This window comes from Pyxicephalus adspersus, chromosome 5, assembly GCF_032062135.1.
Source record: "Pyxicephalus adspersus chromosome 5, UCB_Pads_2.0, whole genome shotgun sequence".
Lineage (NCBI taxonomy): Eukaryota > Metazoa > Chordata > Amphibia > Anura > Pyxicephalidae > Pyxicephalus > Pyxicephalus adspersus.
In genome coordinates, this window is record NC_092862.1 from 96,646,735 (window position 1) to 96,662,263 (window position 15,529).

Genomic DNA, 15,529 nt, shown 5'->3' on the forward strand with positions numbered 1-15,529 from the left:
GCACCACGCGATTCTGGTAAGTAATCGGTGGGTGGCTTATTTGCGGGGGGGGCTTATTTTTCATTTTTACCTAAAAAGGGGGGGCTGTCTTATTTGATGGCCCTGCCTTATCATCGGGGAAACACGGTATACAGTGCTTGGCTGCACATCACACTACAGTTTTGGACAAAATAACTTTCAATACAACAGGTGTATATTCACCCATCTGACAAATGAAGGTAAATGAAGTGCTTGTACTTACTGTTTATACCTCTTCTGGTCCTGTAAACCATCGTAATGGTTTAAATATTGCTTAATGTAAAGGCAAAAAAATACCAATTGATCTGCCACAAATATACAGAGCTCAGTCTTGTTGTGGGCTAACGACTGACAACACACACCATTTTGTGGTCCTGCCCAGTGTCATTTCCTAGGTTAATCATACAGTAGTTCTATTTATGAATTAGGTGGACTCCTTAAGATATAAAATTGCACAGGACACAGGACAAAAATGGCACAAATGGCGCAGGACAGGTCTAAATTTCTGACATTTGCAGTGGTATATTTATTGGATGAATTGAAGTAAATCAAAGCTTTATTTACACAATATTGCCTAAAACAAATACATTGACAGCTTAATTGGTTTTATAAATAACTGAAGATTTATATCATCAAGCACTAGAACATAATATAAGGGACTTTTTTCTATACCAAAGCATTTCAGCATACATCATAATTATTAATGAAGTAATGAAAACATCACTTTCATCTCTGACAAACCAATACTGTAGATGTTGTAAATAATCTGCATTTGTGTGCCAGATAAAGTACATTACCAAAATAGAACACAGAATAGTTGTAGCACAGCAATGTCTGGAGCTTGCTGTTCAAACAGTATGAGATGGAAGTAAGGGTTTAATTGAAATGTTAAACACATCCGCAATTAACTTTTTATGTGTGCAGAAAGCCTTTGGGAATTGCTTTTTCAAGATAATATCATTGTTTTATTACAGCTGACATAGATCATTGAATGGTAGTGGTTTTCATTTCCTGTAAAAAATACCAGCTTTTAGTATAAATAGTTAAAATTGTTAAAATCCAAGATATTATCATATAAAAAATATACACATATCTAAAAAATTACATAGTTACATTAATAATTATTTACTAAGTGGAGAAGGCTTTAAGGTCCTGCCAACTACAACCATCCATGTTTCAAAAATGTAATTTTAATTACTTGCTATAGATAAATTATAAACTATATAGACACCTTTTAGAATAAATCTACTACAAAAGAAAATCACTTTTTTTACGGTATTGTTTTTGGTGACTTTAATGTGCCCATAACCTCCTCTTCCCAAATTAGAGTTAAACCCACATTTAATTTTAAGTGTTTCTTGCAGCCCATCCATGCAGCCATTCAAGGCTATTTAACTGTTCTACGGTAATATCCAAACATACCTTGAAAACCATCAGAACAAAAAGATCTGTTCACTAAAGAGAGCAATACAATAAGAAGGAAACATACCTCTTGCCTTTTGAAATTTTGCACATACTCTTCAAACTGTTCATCTTTTGTTTCATCTGCTTTTCCAAGTTTCTGAAGCACCTGAAAAGGACCAAATAACAAAGAGCATTAGGAAAAAATAAAAATGTGTTAAGTTTTACTGCAAGTTAATGTATTTTAATTCTAGTACACACAATAAACAGGAATTCACTATATTATCCTTGTCAAGAAATAACATATTATAGGTTCCCTATGTTGTCATACATAGCTATGAAGACCTCCTGTATGATCAGGCAGGATGCATTTTTCTTGTTTAGGTTGACTGTTGCTAATACACATATTATCTACTGCGGCCCTGTTGATAATGAGCAAGATATGATTAATTTAATTGAAAGAGATTAAAAAAAATATGGACCTATTGCAAAAGTAAAACCAATTTGGCTTTATCTTAATTTTAATTTGGAAATGTAAAGCATTAAAATATTAATTGAAGCAAATTGCCAAACTTTTAGTTTAGGACACCTTTCATGCAGTCATAATTTTTTACCAGGAAATTCTGCCTACTTACTGTTGTAGTGGCAGTATTTTCTATTAAACAGGCCAGAAATTTGATTTAACTACTCCTGCAGTGGGTCACTGGTCTTTCAATCCACAATGGGATTATGACAGACAACAGAGAGGCAAGTAACAAAAAAGCAGCTGGGACTTCAGAAGAGTTGAAGGACCTTTTTAAAAAGAAATTATGACATGCTGGAAAATAGATTTAGGCAAGAATTCTGCTTGTTGTTAATTTTTCTTTCATCAGATAAAATGTACAACATGAAAAGAATTGGGGAGTATAATTTAAAATAACCTAGGGGAAAAGAATAATGTTATAATAATAACTGCTGTCTAAAAAAGAGTTTAGAATAAAATATCTAGTTGGTTATTACACATTATGCATTGTTTTTTTACAATATCATTCCAATCAATTCTCCCAGATCTTTAATAGACTTCTGCTTTGTAAAGTTCTGATTTCCAAGTTTTTATAAAGATCTTAGTGCTTTTAGGCACTGTCCTGAAACAACGTTTTCATATAAGGAAAAATGACCCAAATTATCTACATACATTTAGAGGATGGGCATTATTTGTTAATCAAGGATGACACTTTTTTCCCAAGCACCCCTTGAGTTTCCATGATGCCTTTAAAGAATATAGTGTAAATTTAAATAAATTATAATTTTACTTTGATGTAAGTTAGTCCCAAAGTGAGTCAGCTTATTACACAAGTAAGCGTCATTATGCTCTTTTTTATACTTATTCAATTTGTTTGGTCACAAAAACATTTCATCACAATTATTATAAAAATTCAAAGCATCCAGATTGGAAATTCCTCCTGAAGGCAATGTAGCGAGTGCCTTTATTGCAGGATACCACTACAAATTACAGCGAAGGTTAGCTGAAAGCATTTTGTGCTGCGGAGAGCATTGTGACCCCAGTAATAATTATTGTGCCTCTTCTTTTCTGTGCTGGTAAGAATGCAGAAAAAAACATTATGGACTGAATCTTGACATGGGGCTTATAAAGTTTAAAGTAGAAAAACAAGTGCATACACAGACAAGCCTAATTCTAGCCGAAACCTTTTAAACTTGTAATGTTTTATTGCTTTTTTAGGGAGCATCATCTATAAAGCTCATGTACAAATGCAGGTAATTATACAAGGGGTACCACTATCCAGGGAATATACAGGAGCCCGAAAGTCTATGTACAGCCCACACCTACCCTCTGTGTACCATCACAGAATATTTAGTACATTTATAAAAGTAAGAGGATTTCCCCTTACTTAATAGACAGGTATCCCTATAACATATTTCCCCTCTAATCCTTGCCCCGAACTCATTATTACACTTATTATAAAGTGGTGAATCTGACATTCCTTTAAACATTACCTGGTTGAGAATCAATTACTGCCATTAAAACACATGGATCTAAAAATTCTCCACCAGGAAATGTCTGAGGGAATATCTGATTACCTGCACTATAAATCGAGTTCTAAGAAACTTTACAAATGTCATATCCCAGGTCTACTGTACATAATGATTTGCTTACAATCAGAATCAATCTGCTTCTGTGGTATAACTGCAGACCAGTACTGAAGAAAAAACAAGATATCTGCTCCACATATATGAGCCTGATTTAATAAAGCTCTCCATGCCAGGAGAACATACACTTTCATCAGTGAACCTGGGTGATCCAGCAAACCTGGAAATAATCTGGTCCAGGATTGAAAACATTTTCTAACAAATAGCAAATGACCTTTAGGAAAACCATTAAAGGTTTGCTGGATCACCCAGGTTAACTGAAGAAAGTGTATCCTCCCCAGCCTTGGAGAGCTTTATTAAATCAGGCCCTATGTCTTTGTTATAGTTTTCAGTGCCAGGAACTATAAGTATTTTCTTTCGCCTGTACTGCACTTCTAATAACTAGTTTTAGTAACTAGTTCTAATAACATTTAAATTTTTATATATATATATATATATATATATATATATATATATAAAATCTTGTTTTACTTTTAAACATGTAATATAGGATATAACAAAATGACATGTTTTAAATTTTGACTTAGTTTGACTATAGTAAATAACTAAATAAATATAAATATAGGTAAATAGGAAATACAAATTGTATACATAAAATGCATAATATGGTTAAGTGAAATTAGGTTTTAACTAACCATACTACTATCTAAATTATGTGATACACCTAAAATGCTGTGCAAATATAATAAATTCTATTCTGCATGTATTGCTTATGTAGAAATGAGTTTTAATAAAAGATATTTGCTGTGATTGCTTCTGTTTAGGTATACTGTATTTTACGTGGACCTTACAGTCGGATGAAAAAGTAAGTACAGTGTAATATAAAATGTTGGGTTTGCCAGCAAATTTGAACAAGCATACATTAGAACTTAATTTAAACATGGCCTACAGATAAAGGTGATCTCCATCAATTCCATATTTTATATTACCCACATCTGACCACTGTATAGTATATGCTTTGCTGTACACTATTAATATATATGTTATATTTTACATACTCCTGGCCACTGCATGTTATACACTGTATTTTATGCTACATACTTCTTCTTCTTCTTACCACTTAAAATTGTAACACAATGTTGTAGGTTATGAAGTCCTGATTACTGAATTAGGTAAGCATCACTGTATGTACATATTTTTCATACCAAAATGTTTTATTTTTTTTGTTGCTGGTTACCACTTTTCTCAACTGTTTTAATGAGCTTCTTCTGTAACATTACATACATTCTACTTTAAGATAATAATGATCCTGACAAATTCCAAAAAAATATGCCAAGACTGTGTATTTTCAACCAACTTGATTTGCTGCAAAACCATGGTCACAGCAAATCTGTACCTTATTCCTGTTTCCAAGTACATTATTTAATTGTTTTCTTTGCTATGAGTTTTAGATACAAAAACAAAAGTCCCACTGCAATCAGCAACATAATTCCTATTAGTTTGTTGCTGCATATGCTACATATCAGTTAAAATATTCATATAAGGCTAACAAAAGGCTTACTACTGTACATTTTAAGCTTGCTGTTTACCCTAAAAATGCTTATCTAGGCAATACACATAAGAAACAATCAAAATATATTGTGTACATGTTGGATGTGGGAAAGGTGAGGTATGGTGGGCTGCTATGGCTACAGCACTTTGCATTGTTTTGCTGAACAAATTTTCTATTTGGAAATTAAAAAAATATATTCTTAGATCTTTTGCTTTGGACCATAAAAGTCAAGTGTTTCATGGTATAGAGTATACCTGAATAAACTATGAAATATTCTCTTTTGGTTTTGGAAACTGCCATTGCAGGCACAATAGACAGTCCAGAAAACTGGGACATAGACTGCAGTTACCACGACTAACAGATTTAACCAGGCCCTAAGGAAAGGGGAAGTACTAATATCCCAAAATGCATTGGCTATGTTTTATGTAAAAAAAATAATGAAGTAATTATTCCTTTCTAATCAGCTGGAGTTCCAAAAGCATTCTCTTCACGTATGGCACTCCTCATATACAGTACCTCCACAATCCTCATATACTTAAACCTACACTGAGCATTCTCTACATTTTAAGATTCCATCTCCAAGGTTTAGCAATGCCACACATAAATACTTAAATGATCCAGTAAGTATACCTGATGTTACTGACAATACATTAGTTGGTTTATCAACAAGTTGCATTGTTATGATGCAAATTTTAACAAAATTGTTATCATAATTTCTTGTGCTTAACTATTAGTGCATTAAAAATATAAAATGAGAGAATCACAGAATACTTCATAATCACAGCAAAGCTTTTATGTTGCTTACCATTGCCTGCATATTTTATAAAGATGTGAACACTTATGCCCATTAATAGACTTTACCCATTTACCTTTATTGGTTAGGGACACAAAAAGTACTAAGTAGACGTTATTCAAGCATTCATTCTGCAGGCAAACACATTGACACCATAATAAAACCCTGCCAACATACACCAGTTTGGAATGAGGCTAAGGCAAGGTCTACACGGATGATTTTAAAAATGCATGTAAACGTTCCTACTGCGTTTATATGCGTTTTTATGCACTTTTATTAGGCAAGCTTTAAAATGCTGGAAAACGTCTATGCCGCGTGTTCCCGTGTTTTTAACGCTATTACGTTTCAAGAACTTATAAACATGGGAAAACGCCCTATTGAAATCAATTGAAGCATTTACCCGCATTTTCCCAAGCAAGCAACGTTATAGATAACATTCGTAAAAGTGCCTCAAGGAAACGTCCTGGTGTAGATTAGCCCATTGGAATGCATGGGAATTTTAAACATGGGCTTTTAAAGCCTCAGGGTAAATGCTGGGGGAAACGTCCGTGTAGACCAGGGATCAGCAACCTTTACTTTCAAAAGAGTCATTTTGCCCACTCTTCCACCAAAGAAAAATAGTCTGGAGCCGCAAAACATAACACAGTTTATAAACTTTTACAAGTTTTACCCTTTTTTTATTTTACCTGTTACAACAACAGAATACAACAAACAGAAGTGCAGTATGCATGTGTAGGCCTACTTTGAAATAAATTAAACACTGAACTATGCCCCTAGTATCATGATTTATTTTCTGAATTTGTGCAGTATTTATTGTATTTCACTGGACTAATTATACTCATGATTAAAGTCATCAGTAATCTTTCTTGTATATACTTTTATATTTTAAAGTCCAATAATCATAATGCATTTTCCCAAAATGAATAGGTAATTTATTTGGTAATTGATAAATAGATTAATAAGTCATTAAATATATATAATAATATTAATATAAAGTTACGTAAATAAATTAACATATACCCTACATAGTTATGTATATCAAATGTTTACACACAATTATGTATATCAAACATTACATTGTAGGAATAAATCTTAAGAAACTTACATTTGAACAGGGTAGGTTTTTTTGATGGGCAGAGTTTTTTATGTTCTGAAAAGACCACAGGTGTCTCCCACTTGCACCTCTAATTTTGTTCACCTGTACCCCCCCGTTCCTGAGAAATTGGGGTTCTGGTGCTAGAAGCCTCCAGCAATATGTAACGGTAGATTTTTTTGATGGGCAGAGTTCTTTATGTTCTGACGATGCCTTAGGGATGAAATTTTAGGGGGTTTTAGTCACAGATGTCACCTACTTCCACCTCTAATTTTGTTCACCTGTACCCCCTCATTCTAGAGAAATTGGGGTTCAGGTGCTTGAAGCCTCCAGCAATGTGTAACAGGGTAGATTGTTTTGATGGGCAGAGTTCTTTATGTTTTGACGATGGCCTAACAATGAAATTTTAGGGAGTGTTAGTCACAAGTGTCCACAACTTGCACCTACATCTCCCCATTCCAGAGAAATTGGAGTTCAAAGTAGGGAAGGGGACAAGGTAGAGTAGTATGACATTTCTAGTTTTGTGACAGGTAGGTAAAAATTTGGGGTTCACACCTCCTTGCTATGTAAGTCGCCCTGGGGGTCCATAATTCGTATGTTTAATTTCAGGCTTCTAGACACACTTACTTTTAAAACAGCAACCCTGATGTTCAATTTTAACTATTTTTTATAATTATGACCCCTATATTTTGAAAAGTTGTTTAAGATGGGGTTGAAATGGGGTAATGGATGAAATGAAGTAGTGCTAGCTATGAGGGTCCCCTGTGTACCCTGAAAATTTCAGATTGGTATGACATCCTGTTTAGGCGATATGGAGGTTTGTACTGGGAGAGATGTAAGTCTGCCAAACATGACATGCTGCATTCATACACAAACGCAGCTGTGAAACTTTCCTGACTATGACGTTGTTGTACACGCCCATTTGTGCATGCCCCCTGGTAGATTTATTTTCACGGGTAGATTTATTCCCCTCCTCCACAGTGTCTACGGGAGGAAGGGGATCCCCCATCCTGGGATCTGTCGGTGGCCAAAGGGCCGCATGCGGCCTCGGAGCCGTGGGTAGCCGACCCCTGGTGTAGACTAAGCCTAAATGAGACAAATATACTATTTATGGATAAAACCAAATAACATGTTTTTGTGATGTTTGTCAGTGTCCAGAAAATTACTACAATGTAACTCACAATTCATACTTGGAACTGCTGTGCTCGATATTTCTCTAAATGATCCCCACACAAAGCATTGGCAAATTCTTCTGACTCCGGGCAGCTCCTATGCCGTCATTAATCAGCTTATTTAAAAGGTGTCAAAAGTAATAAAGATGCCAAAATTGCTGAATATCCACTTTCTTCATTTCCTCATTCTGCTTTACTCGTATAATCCTCCTTCAAATCTAGCAGTATGCTAATAAATGATAAGACTTTATATTATTTCTGATCATTTAGGACGGTGAGAAGAAGATACTGGGCTTGCCCTACTCAAATTTATTTTTAAAAGGTGGAATTTTATTACCAGTTCATCTTGTTTAGCCAACTGCCACATCTGGAATATTTTACTAAAGAAGTTGAAAATCTTCACTCAATAATTTATAGCTATTCAAATTTAATAATAAATCATGTGCAGAATAAATAAATAGGATTTGGAGTTTAACATATTTAGACAAATGAATATGATTGTCAGTATTACACTACAATACACTTTCTTCAGTGAAGCTGGGTGATCCAGAAAATTCTGAAATGGATTTCTTAAAATCATTTGCTATTTCCTAGCAAATGTTTTGAATCCTGGACCAGATCCATTCCAGGTTTACTGGATCACCCAGCTTCACTGATTAAAGTGTATTCTCTCCAGCCTTGGAGAGCTTTAATAAATCAGGGCCAAAGAATTAGCACTGAAAGAAAAAATGCTAGAAATGTCAGAAAGAGATCAACAATGGCTGGTTTATCTCTCAATCTACCAACATTTTTTTAACTGTTTCTAAAGCAACCATTTCTTTTGAGGAATGACCATGTCCCTGTTCAGGAGAATTATCCTCCTGTCTTGGTGATCATTTTCCTTGGTACAGAATGCTATGGGAAATCTGAGAAGCTGAAAAGGGAAGTGACTATGTTTAACAGTGGGCCACAGCTGATCTGATTGGTTGCTGATATTTTGGCAGAAAACTCAACATCCAATCAATACATCCTTAAGTTTTTACACAGAGCTGTTTGTTTGGACCTGTGGCAGCCTTATCTACAATATCAAGCTGCCAGCTTCCCATCCGCCTGGTGGTGGTTTATCCTTTTTGGGGATATTGTCACCTACTCTGTTAGTGAACAGTGGTCTGTTCTTTAGATAATTGGAGCTTAAGTCTTGAATGACTAAGATAGTTGGTTATACCATTTTTATTTAAACTCCAATAAAGGTATCTGGTGTTACATTATTTTGTTGTTGTTTATATCAGCGGCCGCCAACCGGTAGTCCGCAAGAAACTTTTGGTGGTTTGCGACTTTGGCTGGTGTGCCCCCCACCGGTATCAGGAGAAGGACCATACTGGAGGGGGGGGGGGGGCAATGGCCAGAGCCATGAGGTTGTTGACCATTGGTTTATATTATGCATTTTGTGGTGAGGTGATAATGGGTGTGTATCATACCATGTTCTAGTGACAGGTGTCCAAGAGAGTATTTCTCCTCATTTAGGATGGATTTATTGTTTTGTCTCTGAAAGTGAAGGAAAATCTCCTTGACATAGCACAGAATAAAAAAGGCTATTGTTTCCAACACATTTTAAATATACATTTATGAACTGCAACAGTAACATTATTTTAACAGGTTTTTTAAAAAAAAAAACACTACTACATATATCACATTCACACAGGCTACACATATAGACTGCAAAATCACATTTTTGCTGTAGACTATTTGGCGCCCTGCATCACATGCATATATTTTTTAATTAGACCAAAATTAAGTTTTTATATATTTTATTTATATCATTGTCACTATTATTAAAATGATTTTGATTATTTATCCATTACATTAATATTTTTCAACTTATCTTGCAATTAATTGATAAATGTAACATTAATTATCTTGCATTGCTCTGAAATTTTGTTTGCTTTGTTTTGTTTTTTTTTATGCTACAATGATTTTTTTTTTTTTTTTCTCATTGTACAGGCTCCCTGGTGACTGACCTACTTTGTGCTATCCTTGTAATTTAAAACTATATATTTATTCATGGAAACAATCAACACAACCATTACCAGTATCTTTATTCATAAAGTACCATATACTCCTCTGCACAACACAGCAGGAGTTTGATATAATCAGAACTCTACTGGCGGGAAAATGTTATAACAACAGGATACCTTGGCTGCTGTATAGAGGCTAATTAATTATGTACACTTCTCAAGAAAACAGTGCTTAGAACCACAGCACTTCGGATGACACCAGCATGGATTTTAATATGTGGGTATGGTAATATATTCATTTTTAGGGGTTGGTTTGATGGCGGCAATTCTGCAAATTATACAATGACACTGTACCACATTATATTATAATACTATAACACTTGAGTCTAATTATATTGCGGTTACATTCAACAAACATTCTCCAGGTCCATGTTTTCAATGGCAGTGACTGATTTTCATTGGTTTTCTGAATGTCAAATTCACTGCTTTCCAAATGGCCCCCAATAGGTAGATCTACTCAATATGCTGTATTTTTTCAGTTATCTTAGTTATAATATATTATATTATAATCTCATACAAAATCTTGTTTACTTCTTTTATCTGAACAATATTGATTATTCAAAGTGAACAGGAATTTGTTTTTCACGTGATTGGATAAAAGAAGTGATTATTTACAGAATTTATTGTATTCAGATTCTCAACTCCCTAAAGGTGATTTAAGCTGAAAAGTTTCCTGTTTTATACTGAGTTTAAATATAATGGGCTTTCTGTACCCCCTTAAAGTATTTCTTTGGTAAGAACTCCTTTTTCTCATTCTCATGTTTGGGCTCAGCCCATGTAGTGACATGGTGCCACAGGCCATGGTGGCTCCTTGTAGCTTTTTTCACCAGTGTGATTCATGGGAACAACTTCATCACTATTCATGTGACACAGGCTACTCTAGTTGCAATACCAGCAGTTTTGCCATTGGTTGTTGTACTTTTCATGCACCAATGCATATCATCAGACACAACATGGAAGACTGGCAGATGACACCAAAATAGACAGCTGTGGCACCTATCTATAATATGCCAGGACCTATCAAATAAAGCACCAATTGTTTTAAAAAGTCCATTTTATTGGTGGTGAGCTAGGATGACCATGACAGCATCAAAACTAGCAGGCCAGCAGCCTGGCAATTTTTTTTTTAATTACATTTCAGTAGTATAGGTTTGCTTTAATTATAGCAGCTTTGCCATATCAAAAACCAACAGCTCAATTATAATATGCCGTTAAAGTATAACATACAAGGCCAAATGATATCAAGCTACAATGGCATACCTGTGCACCAACAAGGCCCGTTTTCTTAGCAAGAATTGGCGATTGGTGAACTGTAATGATAATATGTCCAACCACTGTGTAGGCCCAACCGCTCTCCCAAAGAGCAGTAATACTTCATGCAGATGTACCATACCATTTCAAATAGGTGCTCGGAGAAACAACTGTACTGTAAGGATTAAGGCCAGGTAATTAAAGCTTGTGGAACTATGGTAAAAACTTCTGGCCTCTTTGTACATTGACATTAACTGGGTGTTAAAAGTCAATGAACAATCCTATTGATTTACATATTTGGAAAAGATTATATATTTAGTATGTACAAACATTTTAAAGGCTGTGTCTGTAGGCAGCTGTCTTGCTAGAGGAAATGTTTTGCTTAACATGTGAGAATCTAAGTCCAAAATCAGAGCCAGTCAGCAGTGCCTTGGATCTCACATTGCAGATATTCAGCTAGTAAGTTATAGTTACAAGGTTGCCCATGCACAGTTAGGGCCATTTCAGACCTGCAGCTGACAGATGCGACCAATCACGTCATAGTTCCCAAAAGTGCAATGTCACTTTTGGTCACACAGTTATTGTCTACAGATCTGTCCCGTGGCCTTTTTACCGGCAGGATGGTTGACACTCCTGGGAACACAGCAGGAGGTGCGTGGTTTCACTCTGCAGGTGTGAAAGGGTCCAAATAGAACGAAGTAGACTGATATCTCATTCTGGAGGAAAGCAAGACATACGGTATAGTTCACTTTTATGGTATTGCGTATACATAATCAACATTTTTATATGTTTTTTGTAATAGAGAAAATTCTCACTTTTTTCAGCTCTACATTAAATGCACCAAACACCTACAAGTGTGCAAAGACCACGTCATAATTCAGAACATATGTTGTTTTTTGCTGTATTGAACTTTTCAACTACATTTGAAACAAACATGATTTGGTCTTAGGATATTTAAAATGATCTCTTCTATGACAGTTTAGATTTTTACCATTACAATTTTCTTTCATCTACAACTGCTGAGGATTCATTTATTTTCCAAATCCAAATGGAGTAATGAAATAATAATGATGTCTAGCCCCAAAGTAAACTACTTGCTACCATCAATAAGCATCCTAAAATATACTTATGCTTGTCAGGGCTTACTACTTGGGTATTATTTATAGAAGATTACCCAGATCAACCAAAATAAATAAAATTTCAAAATTAATGTAGCATATGAAATTAAATAAGATGTCCACTGCATAGCAAATAGCCTCACATTTGTTAGTTGATTGTTGCGTTTGTAAGTTTTTCTGCTAAAAAACACAGAGCAGCCCATTTTTTGTAATAAACATATTTATGGCATTGTTATTAAATATTTTTTTGTGCTGTTACACCATGGTTGGTTTTAGCAATTTATTGCATTTTTTAAATTTAGATTAGATTAGGAAACAGTTAAATTGGAACTAAAAAAAAAATCACACTTACCTTTAATTTTGCAGGTCCCTTGATCCCGCCAGGTATACCCGTAGGTATCCTAGGAGGCTCTGCGCTACCATTCTGTATTGATAGCTGCATTAAAGAGTTTGGTGTTACCCTTTTTTTATCTGTTTAAAAAGGGTGGTAGAGACACAAAGAAAAAAAGAAGGTCATTTTTACTTTACATTAAAGGGTTGTCTACACTTCCTTTTATGTAAAGTAAAAATTTTGGTGATAGGTCCAGTTGACATGAGTATGTTACATAAATTGTTACATACATACGGTTTACCCTGAAAAGAGTAGGTTAAGCTTTAGTTTAGTTATACCCCTTTAAGCCTTTAAAAATACTTTCTAAATTTCTGGTAAACAAGTTTTAATCAACCTGCATGATAATCCACGTCTCATGTAACTTGAATGAAAACAGGAATGATCCTTGTTCAGTCAAGTCAACCTTTATTTTAAAAAGCAGCACTTGCTGTCCATCTACTTACTGGTAAAGCCTTTAATTGGTTTAGTCTGAAGGGTTATTTAGGTTTAAGTCTATGTTTGTATTCTTAGATAGTTAACTTTTAATTCTAACATGTTACATTTTGTAACTACAAATTCCATATTCCAAGGTGCATGAAACCACAAGAGCAATAGGCAAACCTAGATTCCCCATTTATTGGCACATTTGTCACAGAGAACAGAAGATGGTCAGACATCAGCCTTTCTTTGACCCTTTCGGCATTAACAAGAATCTTCTGTATGATTTATCTTACAAATAAATGGAAGACAAAGATGGTAAGTATTTAGTTTTTCTAATTTCTTCACATTTGATATGCTTACTAGTTACTGCCTCCTAGAAAGAAATGTTTAGGATGAAAGTCCGAGCTTCTTTAATAAACTAGCTATACATGTGGCATCTTTCAAGAAGCTTCAACCACTTTCAACTTAACAAGAATTGAGTATATGATCAAAAGTGCCTACCTAAAAATCGGCTTATGAGTTTGACCACACTAAATTTGATCGGTCAAACTGAAAAATATAACTACAGCAATTTTGTTGAAAGTAATCATTTTTCAGCTCGGTTTAATCCATTTTCTTGTACATGATGAAAATTACCACTTTAGATCATGAGAAAATGGGTATTAGATTGTGGACTCCAGTTACCGACATAACTATGTACTTTGTACAGCACTGTATAATATGTTGGCACTATATACACTGTGACATGGTGTCACAACGCTTAATTAGAAAAGTGTGTGATGGTCTTTATATCACATCCACATTCAGGCGTTTTGTGAGTAAAAACAGGTTGACTAGTTTTCCATAGTGATGTTGGAAAACTGGAAAACCAGTTTAGGATCCTGGAGCTAGCCAGGGAAGAGATAGGAGGGGACCCTGACCACTTGGTCCATGTCTGGGTTCTTCCTGTCTGTGCAGCCAAAGCACAGGTGTATTGTTTAGCTTAACAAGCCATGAGTTCAGGAAGCTTTGTATGCAATAGGTAGCTGGTGGGCGCAGAGAAAAGAGCTCCACAAACATTGTTGCCAGGGGAAGTTCCCAGGGACTGGGAGTTGCCCATTTATACATATGGATTTTGATTTGTATTTTCTTTGTTTACTACCAAATGAGTTAGCCAGAAGCTGAACAGCTAATGTTTATTTTTCTATTTTATTTTTTGGAAACTTGCTAATTAAGAACAGACAGACACCTGAAGTTTGCACTCCCCCCTCTTGCCAGGTATTCTGGTTGCTGCTTTGTGATCACAGCTCTTTAATTTTTATACACAACATAACACAAAATTGATACAAATGAAAAACATAAAATTGTAGGCATTTTCAAAATGGTTACAGACTGAGCTAAAGCCTCCTGATGTTTAAAGCTATTTTTTAAATCCAGCAAATTAGTATTAACTAGAGTTAACTTCCTTTTCACATTTGACTTCATCATCACAGTGTTGTTAACACAAAATCGCTGACCCTATTTACAGCAGTGCTCTCATGAAGAGAAGCTTATCTTAGTCACCTGCTGCTTCTTATTAGGCACCTGATGTATCTCAGTCTTTAAAATAGCCACTCAATTTATCTCAATAAATAATTGCTGCGAAGGTACTAAATGTAATCAACAACAGATAATAGAGCAATTCCTGCATGTATATCTACTTCAACACAGTCAGCAATGTGCAGTATAGAGAGTATAGCCAGTAGTTATGTAAGATTAAACTGTACAGATTGTAGTATTAGGAAGTACAAAAATTAAATTGGAATGGAACGGACACTACTCTTGCTACATGAGATAAAATGCTGACACTCAACTTCTTGTAACAAATCATCATCTACTAATGCATAAAGCTGCAGTAATACAAGCCAGAAACAAAAGTGTAATTTCATGCATTATTCTTACAAAGTATATGTAAACTTAATCATGGAAATGTAATAACCTTCAATGTTTTAAAACCATTTCAACAGTTGTGTATTACATTTTTAACATTGCAGTTTTTATTCAAAAAGTGATTTTGCCATGAAGGTGATTCTTCAAGTATTTCCAAATATTGAATGATGATTCAGAGTGCTTCTGCACCTCTGCATAATAGAGGGCAGGTTTCTGAGCTTTCTGATTCCCCAAGCATGTCCAATGTTAATGGAAATATTAGAGTCACTA

At 34.8% G+C, this 15,529-nt stretch overlaps 1 protein-coding gene across 8 annotated transcripts in view; it reads right to left on the reverse strand.

Annotated features, from left to right (window-relative positions):
* Positions 1-15,529, reverse strand: part of AMPH (amphiphysin) — a 99,274-nt gene that overhangs the window by 64,541 nt on the left and 19,204 nt on the right. For all 8 annotated transcript variants that reach the window (XM_072412213.1, XM_072412212.1, XM_072412215.1 and 5 more), the window contains exon 2: positions 1,508-1,588. In XM_072412213.1, the coding sequence (XP_072268314.1) occupies positions 1,508-1,588 (81 nt within the window). The remainder of the gene's footprint in view (positions 1-1,507; positions 1,589-15,529) is intronic.